General features: G+C 43.1%; 1 protein-coding gene across 5 annotated transcripts; it reads right to left on the bottom strand.

The window, feature by feature from the left end:
• Window positions 1-1,224: 1,224 nt before the first annotated feature.
• On the bottom strand, window positions 1,225-23,550 carry ACOD1 (aconitate decarboxylase 1). Of its 5 annotated transcripts, XM_039514608.1 has the most exons (6): window positions 23,531-23,550; window positions 21,088-21,292; window positions 9,365-9,526; window positions 7,901-7,990; window positions 5,142-5,347; window positions 1,225-3,578 (listed from the first exon to the last, which is right to left on the bottom strand). In XM_039514608.1, the coding sequence occupies exons 2-6, from the start codon at window positions 21,112-21,114 to the stop codon at window positions 2,627-2,629; spliced, it is 1,437 nt and encodes a 478-aa protein (XP_039370542.1). In that variant the 5' UTR covers window positions 21,115-21,292; window positions 23,531-23,550; the 3' UTR covers window positions 1,225-2,626. The 5 variants fall into 5 exon arrangements, with proteins under 5 accessions (XP_039370542.1, XP_039370550.1, XP_039370559.1 ...); XM_039514616.1 differs by lacking the exons at window positions 21,088-21,292; window positions 23,531-23,550 and adding an exon at window positions 12,356-12,420; XM_039514625.1 differs by lacking the exons at window positions 7,901-7,990; window positions 23,531-23,550 and having other exon boundaries at window positions 21,088-21,423.
• Window positions 23,551-23,772: the final 222 nt, after the last annotated feature.

The raw sequence follows: 23,772 nt of genomic DNA, 5'->3' as shown, positions 1-23,772 counted from the left end.
GTAAGCTTTTAGCATGTGTATAGAAACGTCTTTTGTTTAATAATTTTCTCTGTAATGCTTCTCCCTTAAGAACAAAGGTGCTTGCTTAGAAGGAGCAGTGTGGTCACTTGTAACTGTCTGGCACCACCCTGTTCCTAGCCCTCAGAGAAAGCAACACAGAGGCACTGTCCCTTAAGCAGAGTGGCTTGTTGGGCACATCATGGTATGAGATAGGGAGCTGTGCAACCTTAAAACCATGACCAGGCTGGAGAGAGGTGACAGCTGGAGCTGGAAACCTTATGTGGGTGCCTTCCAGAGACAGAGGGGTCACACAAGTGCAGTTACCCTGAAGCTGTAACAGTAGCCCCACAGCAGAATATACGACACCTTGGATGCTTAGAGCACTGTATTGGAAAGTGGGATACCAGTGTTCAAATCCTTTTTCCCCATGGCAGAGAGGGGGCAGTTGAACCAGGCTCTCCCACATCCCAGGTAAGTGCTCTAACCACTGAGTTATAAGGTGGGAGATGCTACTGCTGCCTCCTCCAGCAAAGCAGGCACCTCTCTCATTCCTTCAAGAAACCGCTTAAGCACCAAAGCCACCCTATTCCAGAGCCAGGTTCCTGTGTGTGGGTTACTAAGCAGAGATAGATGCTTCCCTCAGAGAGAGGAGGGGCTTAGGTCATACCTTTCATTGCCATCTTGCCTAGTTTAGGCAGCTCCCGGCCTAGTGTGCTGGCTTTTAAGGCTCGCATTCTAAGGTTCCCCTCTCCCTCGATTCATTGTACAGGGAGCTTAGGTGCCCAGCTTGGGCTTTGTGGATCACTGTGGTGTTCCTGTGATTTTTTTTTCTAGGTGCCTAAAAGGTGCCACAACACTCAGTGTTGCAATGCCTAAGTCCCTTTGTGGATCCAGGCTTATGTAACTAGTTATGTGCGCTCTAATAGCCATTTGTATGGTGCCCTGCAGAAGTCACTCATCTAGCTGAGCCGACTGTAGATACGCTGAAGCTAGTCATTCTTTCAGTATAGTAAGTGATTAGATTCTAATTTGGTGGTAGCTATGCTGAAAGGCCTCTGTCTACCGTAACAAAATCTACTTAAACACAGGCTTTAATTCCAAAAGGCATAACATTGTGAGTGATCAGTGCAGGCTGGATATGAAAGTGGTTGAGGGGTGGAAGAGATCTGCCCCTATGAAGAAATAGCTCATATACAAAACTGAAACATCACAGAAAATGTTGTTATATTTAGTAAAATCATACAAATAGTTACAGATTTTAAAAGTTGTATTACTACAGACACATTAACATCCACACCTTTTCAAGATGTAACAGTAACGTGAAGAGCGCATCAAACATTCCTCCTAAACTAGGCTGATTTTAAAATGTAGATACCTAAATATGCAATCTAGACTCAAATGCTATTACAGGTGCCTAAATATGGCTCTAGATGCCTATTTTTAGATTCTCAAATATGCAAATTAGTCCCTTAAAGCAGAAAATAAACGGTGCTCATGACTTCCACAGTAAAGCACAAGCTCCATTAAGCACATGAACCAAGATATTATCCATCTGCCTGTATTGTCACGATTACTGACTTAAAATATACATTTCTATATGGGAGAAAGACAAATCTGATTTGATAGACTTCAGTATAAAATGTGCAAGGATGTATTAGTAGCAGTGTTACGTTAATTTAAAAATATTTAAATCTTGATTGTGTCCTTTTAGAGGGGGTTTTCACTTTTAAAACTTTCCTGTAAGTCCCTGTCAATGATGCAAGTCTTGTGTAATGACAAGGGAAGCCTCCTAAGGATACATTCCTTAACAAGTCTGGTCAGTTACACTGTGGCTGGAGGAATGTGACTTGACTGATGTTAGGGAAGGTATAGAGAAAGCAACCTCAGAGTTACAAAGAGCCAGTGCCACACAACTGCGAAACAGGAGTGTAATTTTCGGCTACAGTAAGAAACAGATTGTCAAGAGTGAGTCCTTATGTTTTTAGAGCAGCCAAATATGGAAACTAAAGGGGTATCTTATTGTTTACCTGTGATGTGATTGTCAGCCTGGCTTATACAAGACCAGGTTTGATGGGGAAATTGTGATGTTTCTTGGAGAATACCAAGCACAACTTTGGTGTCTTTTTTTTTTTTTTTGGCATAGATAGAATTTTTATATATTTTAGCTATAAATTGCTTATTCTCTACCTGACCTTTTATCAACTGCTGCCCTCCCAGAAGCAGTGACTGCCCTATCCCTCCAAAATTCAGGTCTGCACTACCAATCCTCTAATAGAAGCAAGATATTTAGGAAGAGGCTTTTGTTTCTGGCACCAGGATAGCAGAGAACTTGGTAGCAGGAATCCCACAGCAGCAGTGGTACTTTGTGGAGCCTGCAGACAGCACTTTTCTACTAATGGCATAAGGATAATCAAGGGGGACACTGCTAGCACAGGATCTTCCTTCCAGCCTGTGGCAAGGCACAGCTACAGCAAGACATAATCTTTGTAACTATGGCCACAATACTGGACTTAAAATGCTGCTTATGTTACAGGAGTGCAATATGATAGGAGTTCGCTATTCCTGATTTGTTTTAAGCGCATAGGAGTAACTATGAGGATATATGTCAATAAATGTCAATTATTTTTCAAGGTAAGCACATTTTTGAAAGTACTTTGGTTGACTGTGTCCCTTTTAGAAATGCGCTTAACACAAAACAGTCTTCTACTTTTTCTAAATTATCCACAGTCTCTATAATGCCTTCTGTAGCTTCCACTGAGAGCACGCTGGAAGCATTGGAGTGAAACTTTTTCTTCAGATCTTCTGTACTCAAGGGTTTCCTCCAATGTCCATAGAATGTATCGCAGCGTTCACTAAACACCTTGCCATCCTGAAGAGTGACATTCACCTCACAATAAAGGTTATCAAAGCTAGGCTTGTTATCGGCAGGATCCTCTAGCTTGGTTTTGCTGAGCAGCTCCTTTAACTCCGGCCTAGAAATGTTCTGATCCCTGAATGACTGAATGGAGATACTGCCATCCAGCAGAGCAGTGCATGCAGCAAACTGGAAAGAATGCCGGGCTTCATGTTCAGAGTTAGGGAAAGGTCTGTTCACGTATCTAACATCTGGGACTTTGACAACAATTCTCTTAATTCTACTAATGGGGACTGAGTCATCACTCTCCACAAGGTACCTCCTCAGTGAAGAGACTGCATCTGCCACCCAGTGTGTTCCAAGATGAGCAGGAAAGCGCTTGATGGCCACATCTTGTTGATCCAAGAGCCAGGAATAAGATTGTAAAGTTGGCAGAAACCGGGGGGCATAGTCTGTATAAAAGGCACCCAACCCTGACTCCATGTCCAAGATCTGTTTGTTTCCTTGAAGGCCCAGTGACGCTAAGCAAGTTGCTTCCAGGCCATGCCTAGCTGCATTGCCAATGTGGAGGGGTTTGGTTTGTGTTGCTGCATTGGCCATTGGGGCACCCGCATAAGAAGCAGCAACAGCCAAAGCTGCTTTACATTTAAACTGATCAAGTGCTAACAATTTAGCAGTAGCTGCCGCACTCCCTATGGTACCAACCACAGATGGTGGATGAAACCTGAGAAAACAAAAAAACATCTCTTCGTTACCAGATTTCAGATGGAGAGACATGAATTTTAGGAAATAACTCACTGTAAGCGCCTCACCCAACTCCCACTAACATCAGTAAGAGTTGGATCAGACCATAAATCAACATATATTTAAAAGCTCAGCGTCCAGTCCGGAAGTCTAACTCCAGAGAAGCTCCTATTTTGCCTAGACGTTGAACGAAAATGCTGTGTATTATTATTAATGCAGAGGCAAAGCTCTTCAGAACCTTCAAACACAGTGGAAGGAGTGCAGTTCTGTTGTGGGGCGGAAGAACACAAAGTCTTTAGGGCAGACTTAATGGCTTTGGACTAGATTCACCAAGGTACTGAGGTGGCTAGCTGCCTCTTTAGGCATCTAACCAAAATTGAGGACCACTGGCATTCTCAAAAAAACCTCTGCTCAGATGCCAACTGACCTTGCAGGCATCTGAATTTCCACTGGCAGGCATGTGAAAAGCCAACTAAGTCCTGACACCACCAACAGCTAATTAGCTTTATGGAGCCCTAGTGCAAGCAGAAGGCCCTGAAGCAGACTTCTCAAACCAGGTCTGTCCCCCCATCCAATCTTGCCAATGGGGTCCAATTCTGTAGGCATTCTCAGAACATGCCTACGGGCTTGGATCTCTCACGAAAAAGTGTGTCCATCTATGTCCAGAATATCAACAGCCCAGTGCATAGGGCCAACACCTAAGTACCTGCATGAATGTGGCCCTTTGTGACTGCTTTATCATACACCACTAACTCCCCTACTCCATGTGTAGTGAGCAGCAGAGCAGCAAGAGAACTCTAAAGCTGTGGTAGCAACAGCAAAGCGTACATCCTCGTGGAAGGGAATTTTTTGTTCCTGAACTGCTTTGAGGCCATCTTCAGTCTATAGCCTGTTTACTCTGGGATTATACTGAGCCCAAGGTTGGTCCTAGGGAGAGATGAATCCTCATTTGTGGGAGCAAGAGATGGTCTTCTGTTTGCATATTAAGACCTGATCAGATGCATTCCCATGTCCGATTAAAACTGACAGACTGAGATTTTTCCCCCTAGCATCGTTCTTTTTTCACTATTTTGAATCAATATGAAGGCTAATGGAGTCTTTTCAAATGTCACACTGACTGCACAGTAAACAGTGCCCCCACACTAAAAAGACAGTGCCATTTATTGTGCTTCTAAAAGGCAAAAATGACAATAGAGTGGTTTTGTTTTGTTTTGTTTTTAAAGGTTGGCTTCAGTTCTTGTTTTTTGAATTTCTGGATGGAACCGCATAGAAAATGAGATTAGCTGTGCAACTTTCATGACTTTGAATCCTGAAGTGGAAAAGATGATAGTGACCAGTTGGCTCTAGCTATGAAATAAATTAATTTATTCAGACTTTGACAAAAGTGTCACAAAAAGGCAGTTCGGGAGAGGTTTTTGATAGAGTAATTGGAGATTGGAAATGAGCATTGCTTTCACCTCTTAATCTTAATTATATTAAAAAATAAATAAATACAGCATCTCCACTTAACCCAAATACTATATATCAAATATCCTTTACGTACCTTTTTGGAACATAGCTGGCTTCATTGGAAAAGCGCATCAATCTGCCTTGTACTTCAATCCCTACATTGAAAGCTAAGAGCAGGTCAAGGCCAGAGAATTTTTGCTTTTGAGGCAGGACTTCTGATAGAGCAAGCAGAGCAGGAAGCACAGCCCCAGATGGGTGTGTGGCTGGATGCCATGTATCATCAAAATCCATTGAGTGAACCTTGTGGGAAAGAGAGAGGCCTTGATTTGTAATCAGAGATTCACTGTCTGCCTTGACAAGATCAACTAATCCCAAATGAAAAGATTTTAACTAAATATAAATAAACATTGAAGAATTTAATTTTCTTTCAGGACAACTTATTTTTACTTATGCTTTCTTTTTATTGAGCTATGCACAAAAATGATAATGAAAAATGAGAATATTATAACATAATTATACTTTGTGGAGAAGGGGGCTTGATTTCACCAGCTTTAAAGCAATATAACTCTAAAGGCTTGTCTACTTTAGAAAGCTTTGCTGGTTTAAATATATGGGTATAATTTAAGCAGAAAAAAAAATCTTTGTGAGGGCATAGTTATAAATTACTTATACTGGCATAGCTTATTTTGGTTCAGGAAGTGAAATAAGCTATATCGGTATAGGGATGGGCTCCACATATAACTGCCTGCACACTAGAGCTCATACTGGTATATCTATAAAAACTCACAACCCTAACTGACATAGCTATGCTGGTAAAATGTTTCTAGTGTAGACCAGCCCTAAGTGACAACAGAAGTAGGCTTATGAATGCAGACATTATTTATGTAATATTTATATTACATACCAAAATAATATTATTTCCGTTTCAAAACACTTGAAAGTTAGGAAATGTCAGATTTACAGTTGCCTGTGCAATCCTATTTCTGTCCCTTGTGAATTCATTCTGTGCACTGAAGGAGGCAGTGTTCTGGTAGCAGAATAGTACGTGACCATGCACTGAAAGACTATATCATGTTTATGAACAAAGGCTAGAATTAAAATGGCATGGGCAGCTGTAAATCTGGCATCTCCTAGCTCACGAATGCTTAGCTTTGCATTCTAAACAATGTAGCTTTTTCTATGCAATTGCTTAGGTTTTGGGAAAAGGTAAAAAAAAAACCTGTTATGTGTAACTGTAGCAGCCTCCCCAACTTGTATCATCAGTGGGATTTCAGCCCCTCACAACAGATTTCAACCACTTGAGCAACAGCTGGTATCAGGAGAAGGCTGTTAACCCAGAGTTAGGATGGGCCACTGGCCCCGTAAGGTCATGTGCTGCCTACATGGGGCATTTGGGGCTGGGGAGGGTCCAACACAGTCTGGCCTGGTTCCTCAACCCCACTCCAGCTGCCCTGGCAGCTCACAGGTGTTCCCAGGTACAGTTTGTGCTGCTGCTGCTTTAGCAGCAACATGAGTCCTGTACTTTAGAATGTTTGTGTCATCAGTTGTTATTCTGGCAGGCTGCCAAAGTTTTCCCTCAGGAACTTCAGCCACACATAGAAAGGATGTTTTTAATAATTTATATCTCAGCAAAACCTGGATGGAATTTAAGGGACAAGAGACACTTTTCTTGCTTGCGGGCTGTTACCTTGCCACATTCTAAAGGCCTGCTGCAGACAAAGGCTGTATTAGCCCATCTCAAGAAAGGTGGCAAGAATCTTTTATAATGGAATATGTCAGGCAATCCAAATACAGGGGTCACTACCAGTGCCCCCTATCATTATGGTAACACAGAGAGCCTGTCAGGTCCTTGTTGGGTTACATGCTGTACAAACAGAAGTAGACACTGTTCCTGCCCTGAAGAGTTTTGAGGTCAGCTATGAAAACATCCTGTCCTAATGGGAGCTGAAGGTTATGCCTTATGCTACTGGTAAAGCAATTTCCCTTTGATGTTCAGTGAGGTCTTATGTTTGACCTATGACCTTGATGAATGAAGGAATTATCATATATAGGATTTGGACATTCTGAATGTATTCACTGTCAGACTTGAATACCTTCTAGACCATTAGGGGTGCTAAGTGTCATTTCAAAAATAATTTTTCCTCCATTTCAAATGAGAGATCTGATTTGACTTATGACCTCATTGTCACACTAGTTTGGGCATTCCTAATATACCATTTCCCCAGATTGGCACCTTCACTAGCTTTGCATAATTCAAAATAGGTCTAATTCAAATCTGGTATAAGTGAAATGTCATTAACATCAGATTGGGCCTGAATTTGGGCTAAATTTCTGAGGAACCAATCATTACTTATTTATAAAATGAAGTATGTACAAAATATATAGTTTTTCTCAACATGTGTGACTAAAGATTAGAATGTTTTCTTGTATATATTTGTGCTTGCTATGATTCTGTGTGTGTGTGTATAATATATTTCTATATTATTGCCTGCTATGTGTGAAATCTGGATCTCATTGAAATCAATGGGAGCTAGATTTTTTGTGTGTGACATGTAAGTACAGTGCCTAGCACAATGGGGTCCTCACCTTTGATTATGGTCCCTACATACTACCACAATACAAGTGTCATAAGATGGACAATGAGGTATCTTATTTCACCCTTAAAAATTGGTCCCTGGAATAAAGTTGAGGCACATTGGTAGGACAGTCTAGGGGAGTTTTACAGTGGCTGTAAATCTGGCATCAGCCACAAGGATGAAGTAAATTAACAAACGTAGTGAAAATAAATGTAAAATATCACTGCATATAGCATATAAAAGCAGATGTAGAATAGAGAAAGAAGATGTTTCTTACAGCTACTCCGTTCACAAAAGCTGCATACAGAGGAGGAAGTCTGAAATCCGAGTGACCCCAAACTGTGCTGGATGCATCTGAATTGTAGATCTGGGAGTAATTTGATATCATTTACTGCAAAATACTGAACTCAAGCATAAGACAATACATTGTGCCTCACTTTTACTGTTTTCATTATTTACAAGGCAATTATCTTTACCAGCTGTTGAGATTAAATCCGTGGAATAATCAGAATAACCAAAGGGTGCAGAAACAGGGCCAGATTTTGATCACAGTAACCCTAGGGTACACGCAGAGTAATTTCCTTGAAGATAAGAGGTTTTTTTGGTAATGGAGTTAGTTTTAGTAATGTAGTTAATCTGCATCCATGCTGCTGTAACTAATATCAGAATCTGACCTTTTGGGACTGAATTTGCACCCTCTCATGGGAGAGAAAAGCCCCAAGAACATTGAACACTGTAGTGGAGTCAATGAGGCAATCAGGAGATGTGGTGAGAAAGTTTGCTGTCCTGCAAACTAAACAGTGGGACCGACCCCTCTACCCTGTAGATCTCAGGGGATCAGCAGGAGGCTAGAGCCATCAGTATGTAAATTCTGTGCCTCCATAGTGTCTCTAGTCATTGGTATCTCCTCCATCAAGCTCCACTGCCCACAACTCCCATGGTCTTTCCCCATCCCCTTGAAAGACATTCCCCCATGCAAAGAGTCTCTGGGAAAAAATGAGAGACTCAGGCTTTTCCTTGCAATCTCCCCTGGATGCTGGGGTGAACAATGTGTGGCCTCCTGCTTCTGGACAACTTGCACCACCCTTGGCCCATCAAGCCCCTGTCCCTCCCCCTACATGGATCCCTGAACCACCAGAGAGACCTCCATGGGATTCAAGGAAAGGACAAAGTGCCAGAGAGGCAGCTAAGCGCCAGTCAGCTTGGGAAGGTCCTTTCTGCACACAGACTTCTGGAACACAATCCTAACCCACCATGGTCTTCTAAAATAAAACAATAGGTCCGAACCACCTCTCATTTATGCTAGGAAGTGAAGTGCAGAGTTTCCCTTGTGTAAGTGAAAGGAGATTGGAGGGGAACCAGAGCCAAAGTTTCTATACAGCAGAATATTATGTAATAGAAATGACTTTAATCATGTTGTGTATTTAATATTCCTGTATCCTGTGCATTATAACATTTTAGAATATTCTTAATATTGTTTGTTTTGCTATCTCAGATGTGAGAGAAAGGACCTGGTAGGTTATCTAGTCTATGCTCTTCTTGCTGTGCAGGGATTTACCATATAGCATACTTTCTAGTGCTTTGTCCAGCATAAGTTTAAGTAACTCAAGCAATGGAGCTTCTCTACCACCATCTAATAGAGCTCACCACTGGGAATTTTTCCTTAATATCTTAAATTTACTTTTTCCTCAATTTTCTTTTAGCCACAACTTTTCTATAATGTGAAGTTCAAGCATCTTACTTTACTGTATTGTATAACTTTGTGGAAGACCTCCGTGCTGGTACCCAGCAGCCCCACTCCCAGAGTATCCAGGATCATCCGTTTGCTTCTCTGAATGACTAGATCTGTCAGGTGGCTCGCATTCAAACCATGGATAACATTAGCAAAATTTTCAGTGACGGTCTGGGGAAAAAATAGAGGTCTTAATTTAAAAGAAAACATTAAAAATCTCCAACATTTTATTTCTACTAAATTGTTTTGCTTTTATTCTTTCAAGTCTAAAATATGGCACTTTTAATGTTCTGGCTTTACTCACCAGTAATTTATATTGCCTCCATCACTGTGTAGATGACTGACTTACACAAATTACATAAAGTCAACCAAAGGTTTAAGTTAGCTGAGCTTTGATTCACTTCCCCTCTTTTCCAGTGAGCATATGGGAATGTGTTTATTTCTTTTTCTCCATCTCCTTCCAACACCCACTCTTGCTTCTTTCTTTCGCTCATTGTCAAACTTCAGTGTATGTTTGCAGTGTTGTTGTAGGCATGTATGTCCAGGATAATAGAGACAAGGTTGGGGGAGGTAATATCTTTTGTTAGATCAACTTCTGTTTGTGAAAGTTTTGCGGAGCTCTGTGGAGCTCAAAAGCTCATCTCTTCCACCAACAGAAGTTGGCCAAATAAAAGATAATACTTCACCCACCTTGTCCCTTTCATATCCTTTAGTTAGTTATTTTTATTAGGTGATGGGTTTTATTGTGAGGAAGTTATGGAGAAGCAATAGAAATGTAATCCTTGAGGAGATGAGGCCCCTGCTTTCATTCTCAGTGTGCCATAGTGGTTAAGAGAACCAGTTGTGATTGCATAAATCATTGTGGTCAAGTCTGGATCTGTCAAACTAAAACATAGTTGCTTGGCCAACTTTAGATGGAAGGAGAGAATTTTCTAGTAGTTGTTGGTCTTTGTGCATCTAAGAACAGAGAGTCTGTAAGCCTGCGTGCCATCTTTAGGGCAGACCTTTCAGTTGAGGGTGAGATTATGATGTTGGCTGGTTCCCCCCCACATCCCAGAAATTGGTTCAGTTCTCCTCTGTGCCCAAGCAAAGCTCAGGTGCAGGGCAGACTGTGGGGGGCTGACAGGGATCTGATGTCAGCATCCTGATTTTGCTCTGTCCTACCTTGGCATAACTTTAGGCTGCAGGGGGAGTAACTTTAACAGAGAATCAGGTGCAACAGTACCTCACTCCAGCATATCTCCTCACCTGGCCCCTTTGTCCCCTTTGACCTACACCTTACCTGCCCTCAGCCAACAACACCTCTCCTGCCCACAACATGGCCCCTCCTCCATTTATGCCAGACAATGCAGCTTTGGTGGAGGAAGTGTCATTAGTGGGTGGTGGATCCTGTGCAGGAGACAGCAAAGCCCCCTCTGCCTGCTTTATACCAGCTGGAGGGTCTCCCTACACCTAGTGAATTCTCCAGAGGGTTTCTCTGGGGTGTCTAAGTTCACTTTGCACTGCATAAGCAGAGTGGAGCTTCCAGCCCATCATCTCTATCTTGCCCAGGTTTAATTTCAGTCTTAATCTGGTTCTAGCACTGGGAGAGGTAGGAGTTGTTTGCATTTCCTTCAACGTCCCAAGCAGAGATTGGCTTCATCCAGGTATTGTTGGCACTGAAATCAGTGACACTTCACAATCTCCCCCCAGTGTTAACTTGGATTGGGGGTGAGGATAGAACCTCGGGTGATACAGGAGGTCTTGGCATGGAGGTGCAGCTGCCCATCATGAGCCACTTGATCAAAAGCATCTCAATGCTATTTCAGTACTTCAGACAGAAATTCTCACATTACGATGTATACTTTTCATAGCAGGATCGATAGTTCTGAAAAAATGCACTTTATCGGAGGGACCGATGCTCTTCATGGTTCCTCCTATACCCAGCTGCCTACACTGCCACAGATAGAGTGCAATGGAAGCTAGTGCACTCATGGCTGCCTGAATTAGAATTTACAATGCTGGCTGCAGTATAGACAGACCCTAAGTCACTCGGACCTTGTAATGCTGAGCAGAGCAACATCTCAATACCTTGAAAAATCTGGCCCTTAGTCTCTCTGTGCTTCAGTTCCCCATCTGTAAATTGGGATGAATAGCACTTCCTTACCTCACAAGGGTGTTGTGACGATAAATGCATTAAAGACAGTGAGGTGCTCAGATACTCTGGCAACGGAGGCTATAACTACCAGATAGATGTGAAACTAGTTTGGTGGTATCAGTCCAGATCTTGGAGGCCAATTGTCTGTATCACAGAAACCATCATGACAGTTGGTAGGAACTGAGACCCTGTTGGTCGGTCTTAGTAGAAAAGGCCAGTGATAAAATGCACAGACACTTTTCAACCCTTAAGGTGTTCTTTCCAGAAAAGGACTGATATTGTGCGGGTGTTGTGGATGGGCTTCCATTGCTGCTGTTTGTGGGGACCTGATGTTTTGAGAATAAATAGCATACTTCATTCGCTGGGGCTGGTACCTTCCCCAACCTGGTACCTTCCCCAAGAGTTATGGTCACTAAAAATACTTTTAAAAGGAAAGGTGAAATATAATTCTGCAAAAAATAGTTCTGATTTGGGTTCCTTGTTTTCCAAGATGGGTCTAATTCACATCACAATGATTAAATCATTCAGTTGAGCAGAATTCCCCAATACACCAACAAAGCAAAATCCCTCAACAGCCGCAGCTCCCTGATTACTCCTCTTACCCACGGTCTTTTCAGAAATCCATGTCTCAGAATAACAGGATTCACTCTGGCTAATATATTGATGGAACAAAGAAGGAATACACTTTTGTGTATCAAATCGGTGTGATTTTCTCCATCTTTTCTTTTCTTTGTTAAAGAACATAAGAAACCAAAAGCAGATGAACTACAGGCCCCACAACAGCCTACTGAAGAATGTACAGTAAAGATACAAAAGGTTAAAATGAAGACACAGACTTAAAATGCAGAAAAACAAAGCAATACCTTTGCCCACATGTTGCAATGGATGACAACTAGTCCCTGCAGTGAAGCTATCAAAGGAATGGCAATGGGGAAGCTAGTAGGAAGCTCTCTCTCTATATAAGCAGCTCTGGGCTTCTGTACTTGTCACCATGACCCACCCCCTTCCTTCTCTACCCAGAAATTTCCCTCTTTCATAACCTCCAGCCTTCCTTGACTAACTTCCTCCACACCATAAATTGCTGAGACTCCTGGTTACAGCACTGTGTGGGGCAAGTTCATACGTCATGTGCAAATTGGCATATGTTACATTGTTATATGGGCATAAGAGTATAAACTGTGGTGATTTACACTTAGAGCCCATTGCAGATATCAGTTAATGTGTGTCGGCCTTATCCTGCTATCACTTCCACCAGCATAAATCATGAGTAACTCAACTTGAAAGTAGTGCAGTTACATTACTGTCAAACATGTGAGAGGAGAATCAGGTCCTGTGTGTGGCACAGTCATAACTTACATAATCATGTAATGTTTTGTCCTACTATATTCCTCTGTCTTTGTACTTTATGTAACTTAGTACTCTGAGCTTTGTGCAATTAGAAGCTCAACCAGAATGTTGGATTAAGACAGCTGTTTGCATTTAAACTACCCTTTTGCAGATTGAGTCATCACAGTGAGTGCAGTGGGGATGGGTATTACCCCCTTGCACCCAAGTGGGCTGCTGCACCCCAGACAAGGATTCCTCTCCCCAGGTAAGGGCAGGCATTGTTAATTCCATAGATTCATAGAGGTATAGGATTGGAAGGGACCTCAGTAGGTCCTCTAGTCCAGTCCCCTGCATTTAAGGCATTTAAGTATTAACTAGACCATTCCTGACATCACCCCCTTCATAGGTTCAACCTGGGTAGGGGCCTCCAAGTTTCTACAGGAGTCCTGCTAGTCAAGGCTGTTCAGAAGATGGCTTAAATAAAGGCATCTCTTGGCTGCCCTGGCCAAACCTACCAGTCTTGCTGACTTTCTAGGCTGCACTGGCTGGTTCAATACAAGTGAAAGAGGATGGCTGCTGGCACCTTCTCCTCCTGCAAATCTTGTCCAGTGGCTTCCTGCCATTGGGGATCCAACATTTGACTGCAGCATTTATTTACTGCAGCATTCATTATAATGTCCGTGTGTGGCATTTATTTACTGCAGTATTCGTTATAATGTCCAGTGTTATTACAGTTTATGAAGCAGAAGTTTTCAGACCATCCTTGCTTCAAGTGGAGTCAGAAAACCTGAACCACAGTGGAATACAATTTGTTTTATATGGGGTACTTGATATGATGTGGCATTGCAAGTTAAAAAGGTTTTATAAAGTAATTAAGGTGAATACCCCAGGACACTTTTTATTACATTACAAATGTAAAAGCAACAAAGAATCCTGTGGCACCTTATAGACTAACAGACGTTTTGCAGCATGAGCTTTCGTGGGTGAATACCCACTTCTTCAGATGCAAGTCTGAAGAAGTGGGTATTCACCCACGAAAGCTCATGCTGCAAAACGTCTGTTAGTCTATAAGGTGCCACAGGATTCTTTGTTGCTTTTACAGATCCAGACTAACACGGCTACCCCTCTGATACATTACAAATGTACGATGCTGAGCTATAACACAGTATTATAAATTACTAGAAATCATTAAAAAAAAGCAACAAAATACTGAATGGTGACACTTAATTGAAACAAATATGGTTACAAATAATTTCTGAACAAAATGAAGACTAGACTCTTTCATAAACAAAACCCTTATTTCTACTAATTAAAAGTATAGGAAATTTAAAGTGGAGTCTTGACTGATATATATGAACCATTGCTGGGCTCATACATGTAGGACTGATGAATATATTTGTGACAGTCCATGCCCCTACGGTCAGGGCAGCATGGCATAACAGCCAGAGTCTGTAAAGCAGCCCTTCGGTGCAGGGCAGCGTGGCCTGGCAGCTAGAGTCCATAAAGTAGCCCTTTGGTGCAGGGCAGTGTGGCCTGGTAGCCAGAGTCTATAAAGTTGGGGTGCCCACCAAGAGGTGTGGCAGCCCTGGTAGGGGGGCCCGGACCCACCCAACTCCTCCTGGCCCCAACCCAGGGCTCTAACAGTGGGATAACAACTTGCCACTGTCTCAGCAGGGGGGGTCCTACCGAAATACACTGAGTTTTCCTGGGTGGGAGGTACTACTCCATCACCTTCCCTGGGTCACTTCTTACCAGAGTCTGCGTTAGGGTCTCCCATGAGATGTCGGGTTTTCTGTGGTCAGCAGGGCCGGTCGCCTCTGATGGCTCCTCCAGTCGCCAGGGTGCAGGTGGGCCCACAGCAGCTCTGATTCCCAGTGCAGTCAAGGGCTGTGGCTGACCCTTCGCAGGAGCTTCCCAGACAAGTCCTTCCCCTGCGGCCTCCTGCTCAGAATGAGCTGGGATCCCTCCCTTTATACTGCTAGAGCATTTGGATCATGCCCAGTCTCGCCAGGGAGTAGGGACTTTTGCTGTCAATAATATGAGCTTAACCCTGTCTGGGCTAGTGTGGGGTAAGCAGACCCCATCACAATATTCTTAGAAAAATGTAGCAAGTTTTGCTTGGAGTCCTAACTTATGCTTCATGTGCAAGGTGAGTTGAAAATCTGGGACTGCATTTTTCTAAGTAACAGCAGTGTGTTTGATGAAGGAATATAGTTTGTTAGTATTTTTTTTTAGGGCTCCAAACGATTAAAAAATTAATTGCAATTAATCACAGCTTTAATTACACCGTTAAAAATATTTTCACTGTAAAAAAAGATAAACAAAATATAGTGCTATCTACAAGTCGAAGCATGAAGGGGCATATGAATGTTTAGCATATCTGGCGTGTAAGTACCTTGCAACGCTGGCTACAACAGTGCCATGCGAACACCTATTCTCACTTTCAGGTGACATTGTAAATAAGAAGCAGGCAGCATTATCGCCTGTAAATGTAAACAAACTTGTTTGTCTTAGCAATTGGCGGAACAAGAAGTAGGACTGAGTGGACTTGTAGGCTCTAAAGTTTTACACTGTTTTGTTTTTCAGTGCAGTTATATATATAAAAAAATTCTACATTTTTAAGTTGCACTTTCATGATAAAGAAATTGCATTACAGTACTTGTATTAGGTGAATTGAAAATACTCTCTTTTGTTTATCTTTATTACAGTGTTTATCTTTATTACATTATTTTCATAATAAAAATAATATAAAGTGAGCACTGTTCACTTTTTAGTCTGTATTGTAATTGAAATCAATATAGTTGAAAATGTAGAAAAACATCTAAAATATTTATAATACATTTTACTTGTAATTCTAGTATTATTTAACAGTGCGATTAAAACTGTGATGAATTGTGATTAATTTTTTAATTGAGTTAATTTGTTTTCTGTTAATTGTTTGAGATAACTGTGATTAATTGACAGCCTTTTTTTTTCTCTCCGTATATAAAGAACAACATGACTTTCCTTTGGCTAAAAGGGAAACAACAAAACAAAAGAATGAATACATGTAAAGTCACAACAATGTATGTCCCCTCTGTAATGCAGTGCATCACTTCTGCCCTACAAAATGACAGCTGCCTCTGTAGACTAAATAAAAGCCAGAACAGTTATCAGCTAAACACACCAGAGTACACCACAGTCATTCATACCGTCCCATGGGCAGCGGCAGCTCCAGGCACCAGTGCTCCAAGCGCATGCCTGGGGCGGCAAGCTGCGGGGGGCGCTCTGCTGGTCCCTGTCAAGGCGGCATTCAGGCCGCCTTTGGCGGCCTGCCTGCGGGAGGTCCGCTGGTCCCATGGATTCGGTGGTAATTCGGTGGTGGGTACGCTGAATCCACGGGACTGGCAACCCTCCCACAGGTGCGCCGCCAAATCCGCGGGACCGGGGACCTCCTGCAGGCGCGCCGCCAAAGGCAGCCTGCCTGCCGTGCTTGGGGTGGCAAAAAAGCTAGAGCCGCCCCTGCCCATGGGCCACTGAATGTGATGAGGGGTCCTTACAGTCCTAACATTGTACCTTGCAAATCACATCACCCTACTTCATCTAACTGGACCAGCCTCATTTTCAAAAATTGTCAAAAATTATCAAGCCAAATGGTAACAAAGAAATTCTGTCAGCTATTCATGATGGCAGAAGACTGAAAAAGGGGATGTTAGGAGGATTAAATTAATACAATCCACACTTTTCTTCCTCTTTCAATTCCCACTTTCCTGCCAGGAATATACAATAAAATGTAAGAGCTTGAATTAAATAAAAAGGTCATTAACCTTAAATGTGTGTCATTCTTTTCTTTCTTTTCCTTTTGACATTTTAAATCCCCATGCTCTTATCTCATTTTCATTCTTTCCATCTGGGATAGAGTCTGATCTAAGTGAAATTCTAGCTTCCACTATGGCCCCTTTCTGCCCCTGTGCCAGCACAAAGGGTGTTGACTAACAATAAAAACCTCACAGCCACATGGGGGAGAATTTCCCCAGTGCAGTCACTGGGCAGCTCTCCTCATGACTCCAGTGCAAGGGCATGCCCTGGTCATGAGGGGAATTCTTCATACTGAACTCAGATGACTAGTCCATAGGAAGCCCTGGGCAGGAGAAGACCATAAAGTAGAGTCAGTCCTGACTGTTCTCATTTATGCTAGGGAAGTGGTGTGCAAACTTTTCCAGTCATGCCCCCCGTTATCATTGATAGAATTTGTCATGCCTTTCCCCTCTGGGACTGGGATCCCACAGGACCTGCTGCCATAATAGTGGGAGCAGGGTAAAAATTTCAACAAACAATGTGGGAGCTGGTATTGTGGGGCAGGATGGGAGCAGGATTAAAAAATATGATCCTCCCGTACCGCAAACAACACGAATGCCCTGGCCAGCAGCCACTGTTCTCCAGCTGCCCAGCTCTGAAGGCAGCAGTGCCGAAGTAAGGGTGGCAAGGGGCACTAGTAAGTGCTGTGAAACATACAAATATCACTTTTGTTTTTTAAAAGGGTCAAAGTCTGATATTTCTTCATGGCCTCCCTCCCCAAGAAACCCTTGCCCCCCCCCCGCCCCCTGAGGGCATGTCCCTGTGCTAGGGAACAAAGTCCCAAACTGGGATGGTGTAAGAGTGTCAGCCACCATTGCCCCACTTCCCAGTGAGCTGCATCTTCTGTGTTGTGTCTCCAGGCAGCACAGCACAGAATCCCAGCCTGTGGGTGTATACTAAGCGTAACTCTATGGACTCTCAGAAGGATTTTACAAAGGAAGGTAAGTATCATAATCTGCAGCCTATAAGGCAATATTACTGCACAATACTTTCAAACACCTGTCATTTCAGGCAAAGGGTGAAATTTTCCCTGTGCAGAGGCTTGTACAAGGCCTATACACCACTTAAGCTCTCAAAATAGGGTTTAAATGGGACTTAAGTGGAGCATAAGCCTCGTGCTGGCCCTCTGGCACAGGGTAAACTTTTTCACTGGTCTCCAGTCACACTGATTTCTGATATAACTTACCTTCCTTCTGTAAGATCACTGGTAGGATACATTGTTCAACGCTTTGAAAATAATGACTTCAGTGGAGTTATACCAGGAACAGATTTAGCCATTTATGTGAAATGGACTTTTAAACCTTAAGTGGCACTGTGCTATATAAAAGTAAATTACTTGCAGACTGACCAGGCTCACCTCTTTGACAAAGGGAATCTGACATAAAGGAAACAGTTCTGCAGTTTTGATTGAAAATTGGTAACAAGTGAACAAACAAGTGAATTAAACTGCACTAGTTTAATTTCAACTTTCAACAGCTATACATGAGTCACATGCTAATTATAGACCAGGGATCTGCAACCTCTGGCATGCTGCCCATCAGGCCGCGGTATGTCATTCCAGGCCAATGGAGGCTGCGAGAAGCAGCGTGGGCCAAGGGATGTGCTGGCCTCTGCTTCCCACAAAGAAACAAACCATCCTGGCCCTGTTACCTGGAGTTCTTTCAACCCAAAGTTCTTGGTAACTTTTACTCTATGTGAGGAGGGGTCAGGAAATAAATCAGGGGAGACACAGCCGTCCGACTGATAGATGGTTGGCACAAACAGGACAACACAAGAGTGCTTTCACTTAAAGCTAAACTTTACTAGTCTCAAGCACTTACAAACGTCCACAACAACATTAGTAAAACACCCCCAACCCTTGATAATTACCAAAGCTGAGTGTGGCTTTAGAGTGACACAGCAGCCGTCCGTCTGCCGCTGGAGAACAGAAGATGCATCCAGAGGGAGAGACCAGACCCGAAGAGTCCCCAAATGAGTCCCCTTATTTATACATTAGTAATAGAATGACATGTCCCTTAAAGAAACCTTATTAAGTAAGCAGTTTCAATGATCAAGCAAGAGGCTCCTTCTGATTATTGAATAACCAGGTGTGGGTTTTTCCAGAACTTGCAGCCTTGAGACCTCAATAGACATTCCTTGGGCATATCCTACACTTTTAAAATGCATGTGTCAGCAACTTCAACACAATTCTTATCAGGAAGGACGCGGGGTCAAGCTGCCCTTTTGGTGACATCCAAACACCCCCTCCCCTCCTGCCTTGGTCAAGCTGAGATTGCTGAATGGCCAATCTACAGCTTGCTGACTAGGCCATCTTTAACAATAAGCCATAGTGGTTCAAGCACTTTACTGGTTTGCCAAAGTCCCCCGTACAGCCCAACAGTGGATTCCCCTGATGGGCTGCGTGCGAAAGGTTGCCGATCCCTGTTATAGATGTAACCCTTCTGCCGGGCCGAAACGATAGCAGCAAGGGCCGGGTTCAATACATAGGGGTCCCTTTCCCACAACATAATGCAAAACCAGCTAGAGCCCCCACCCAGTGACCTGGGAAAATCTTACATTCACCCCTGGGCGCCTCAAAGAGGCAATACTTCCCCTCTCGCAAGCAGAGTCTTGGTGTAGCAGAAAAGGTTTAATTACATGACAAACAACAAGCATTAAATTGGGAAAATACCTCAGCTAGAGTTCATAGGTCAAACCATGAGCAAAGACCCACTCCAGCAAATTGGGCCATGTCCTTCTCTCGGGGCCCTTGAGTCCAGCAACCCCCAAATCACCCACAATCCCAAAAGTCCCACAATCCAAAAGTCTCTGTCCCGGGTCAGTGCAGCCCCAGAGCTCAAGAGTCTCTCTGCAGAGGTCCCCCTCCCCAGCCTGGGTAGAAAGGGGCACCTTACGTGGTTTCAGGGCCAACTGCCCTGCCTCTTCGTGGGGTTCTGCTTCCACTAGTCATCTCCGCAAACAGCTCAGCTCCGCTTGCTCTGTGGGCTGCTCCGGTCCACCAGCTGTCCTGTGAGCCACTCCAGCCGTCCTCGCGAGCTGCTTGGCTCCACCCACCCAGTGGCTGCACAAACTGCTCCACTCTGCTCTGCCAGCTGCTCTGCTCCACAGTATGGCTTCAGGCTCCCCCACTCATTAGCACAGTACTCAGTGCTCTGAGCTCAGCAAGTCCAGCTCTTCAGTGATTTCAGTTCTTAGTGATTCCAGCTCTTAGTAGGGGAGCCCCAGTACCAGTGAATTCAGCTCAGTAACCTGCATTTAGATTCTTAAGGGAATCAAAAGTTAACTCTGACATTCCACAGTGGAGAGAGGCATAGGTGGAACTGGTGCTTCTGGCTCACACAAGGAGCCTGCACCACCAAGTACAGATCTCTGTCCCCACCCTCTCTCTTTTCAATGGGTTTTGGAACCCATGTCCCTTGTCTAGCAAGTGCTATTTAGTTGACAATGAAACCCTCTATCATAAGACAGTTTTGTAGTTCCTCATTTACTTAATCGGGATGACAACATTTTATTGCTCCTGCCCCAATAACAAAAAAATTGGGGCTCCCATAGCTGTGAAAATAACCATCCCAGGCTGCTTTGCGGTATGCTAAGTGGGGTGGGAGTGCCCATGCAAATAACTGAAATGCTAATGCGAATATTTGAAACTTCTTTCCGCACTCCCCATAATCTACCACCAGATGTCAGGGTAGAGCTCATCCTGACTCTGCTTACATAGACAGAGGCTTTGGGCTGCCCATGTCCCATAGTTGCTTGTCTCTTACTAATATATATTTTTCTTAAGCTGCTTACTCTTCATTTTACCACTGCTGACTTAGGGCTGAACAATGCTAACAGTTACAAAACATACAGTCAGTGGGAATTGCATGTAGATAATAGAGGGCAGAATCTGGCCCCTGAATCTTATTCTGTAACAGGGTCCTCTGCCCGCCCCTCTTCCTGGGGCCCACTGTCTGCCCCAATAAAGCACAGAGAGGCTTCTCCTTCTGCAGCACCCGTGGCTTTATTTACACCCTGTTCTCCCACCACCGGTGATATACTATATACAGAGCTTGCAGGCCTGACAATCTCCTCTCCTACACAGAGTCTGTCCTCAGCCTGGAGACTGACCTTCCCCTGGTCATTCCCCCTTCTTCTGGCTGCCAGCCAGCCTTTATAGCCCTTCAACCCTCAGGCCTGCAGGTGCAGCCAGTTCTAAAGGCCAGGCACCAGACTTCTCCCCAGCCCCAATCTATTTCCCCTGACTGGGGCTGTCTGAGCAGGGGCTAATTAGGTGCCCTTGCACCAGCACCCTGCTACATATGCTTTTGGCATAAAATACACAAGTCGATTTTGCTTTGCCCCAGGTCACGTACGTATAGGGTGACCAGATGATAACTCCAAAATATCGGGACCGCTGCAGGGCGAGTGCCTTTTCAATTGTTACACTCACCTGGCATGTCAGTGTCTTGGGCGGCATTTGGCAGCAGGTCCTTCAGTCGCTGACGGTCTTCAGTGGCATTTTGGCAGCGGCTAATAAATCTTGCTGCCAGAGAAAGAAGGACTCACTGCTTTGCGAGGACATTTTACCCATGGTGTAGGAGTAGGAATGTTGCCACACTTAGGCCTTCTCCTCATGTACAGTCTCTGTGAATGATCTGAAATAGTTGTATTAGTCTATAGTTAACAAACTTACAGCTATAAATCCTTGGATTCTTTAATTCATATCACAGACAGGCCTCCCATTTTCACAGTAGTGCCAAGGAGAAACTGCTGAGGTAGCCTACTTAAGCAGACAACCGCAGAAGGGAATAGCAAAAGAGGCACCCGCACTGATTACACCACAAAGGACCACCTGACATGTTTAACTTTTGAAATCATGTAAAATGCTGAAGGGAAAATTCCCCTGCTTGTAGCTCTTTTACTCACTCAGTTGTGAAACTGAAGACAACTGAAACAAAATCTACAAGTTACTTGCAACATCTGAGTTTCCCATTTCCAACTTCTTCAAAACAAATATCAGAATCACCAGGCCCTATACCAGTAAGTGTTTACTGAGGTCAGTGCAATAAGTCCAGGATATGTTCTTCTCCTTCCTCTTTAGAAATAGCACATATGTATAAAGAGGTCATCTTTCAAAAAGGATTTAAATTTACAACTAGCACTAACTGAGATAGCCAGTGCTAATTTACAGATGGGAACTAGATGTGGATGTAACATTCTGTGCATAGCATCTTGCCCAAAGAGGACTGAGCAATAAATCTCAGCAGATTTAAGACGATATCATGAACTGGATACCTGGTTCTCACTTAGGAACAGAGGTGTGTTTGAGGTGAGCCAAAGAGTGCATTGTTGGACTAACAAGAGAACCCATTTAATGGTGTTTATGGAACAGTATGACTTGCCTTGAGAGAACAATGACTGACAACAAAAAGTGACACCACAATTCCATGAAATTCCAACCCAATCCTGTGAAAATCTTACCGAGTTAAACTGTTGCACCTGATCATAATAAATTACTTCCCCAGTTTCAGCTATGTATATGGCCTTTTCTTGATCTTCTCTAAAGAAGGTGCAGATAATTAATGTTAATTAGGCCTAACTCTCTTTGAATCAAGTCCTAACTCTTTGTTAGTCTTAAGAAATACACTGACTAGTATCAATAGTAGGTACATTGCTGAAGTCAGTCTTTTAACATATGCTCTAGGTTCTGGTCCACTGAGGACAACAACAGTTATTGAACATAAACATTTTCTCAATGAGATGCCAGAAGCAGCTCCATGCACAATATACAGCCTAACACCATAAAAGCATTACAGGCACTGTACATTGTGGTCTGTCCAGGGACATTCAAGTAATTTGAGAAAAAGAAAATTTGTTGCTGTAACCGTGTCTTTGTGGGTCACAACTGAGAACACCAAACAGGACAAACTGCGAGAAATAGGGCAGCTATATCCCAAAACTGGCAGTTATTTTTCAATAAGATAAGAGCCAAGCCAGCAATAAAAGTAAACTTCTGTCTCACCACACTGGCTAACAAGAAGTCAGAAAAGCAGTTTCCTCAGGTATTCCAGTCCTTGTATCGCCCCCCAAAAACAATGGATTTAAAGGTGAATGGTTCTTTACAATGAGTCTCATCAAATAAAAGGTTCTCCTGATCCCAAAGGACCAGCCACACACCCAGAATAGAGGGGAATGATCATGTCCCTCGATCTGCTGGCAATGCCCCTACTTATACAGTTCAAAATGCCATTATCCTTCTTGGCAACAAGGGCACACTGTCGACTCACATCCAGCTTCTTGTCCACTGTAATCCCCAGATCCTTTTCTGCAGAACTGCTTCCTAGCCATTCGGTCCCTAATCTGTAACAGTGAACGGGATTCTTCCGTCCTAAGTGCAGGACTCTGCACTTGTCCTTGTTGAACCTCATCAGGTTTCTTTTGGCCCAGTCCTCTAATTTGTCTAGGTCCCTCTGTATCCTATCCCTACCCTCCAGCATATCTACCACTCCTCCCAGTTTAGCTATCTTCATAAACAACCAAACTTTGTACAACTCCCCTATGGGAAAATCCTAGGGTGAAATGCTGGCCCTACTGAAATAAATGGCAAACTTCAATGATGCCAGGCTTTTACCCTATAGCATATTTAGTAGATGCATTACCAATAGTGTTTTATAGACATGTAATAGAAGTCTATACACATTACTTTAAAATTCATATATTTAATAAATTATACCCTTTCTATAGTTTTTTTTAAAAACACTCTATAGAATTCTACAGCAGGGATAAACTTCCTTATTTAATTCTGTTGCTTTTAAGGATGCAATTATTCAATCTATGCTGATAAATGTGTTGTAACATATGTGTGTTGGACTGATTCCTGAATTAATTCCTACCTCCCCAAAGACTCCAGAAGGGATCTTCACCTTAAGGCCAGGGATGTGAGTTTGGAACTAACCAGTTGCCAGAGAGGGGAGCCAGCAGCATGATTAATGCTGTTCAAGGTCCTAATTTTTTAAGTAAAGAAAAGCACAATTAAAAATAAAATTAATAAGAGCATTATAATATTTTCCCTTTTTAAAAGTTGAAGGATCCCTTTTTTACTCTCATCCAAATAATAAAAACACACAAAAACACT

This window comes from Mauremys reevesii, linkage group 1 (assembly GCF_016161935.1).
Source record: "Mauremys reevesii isolate NIE-2019 linkage group 1, ASM1616193v1, whole genome shotgun sequence".
NCBI classification, from domain to species: domain Eukaryota; kingdom Metazoa; phylum Chordata; order Testudines; family Geoemydidae; genus Mauremys; species Mauremys reevesii.
This window is presented reverse-complemented; position numbering and strand designations above follow the sequence as displayed.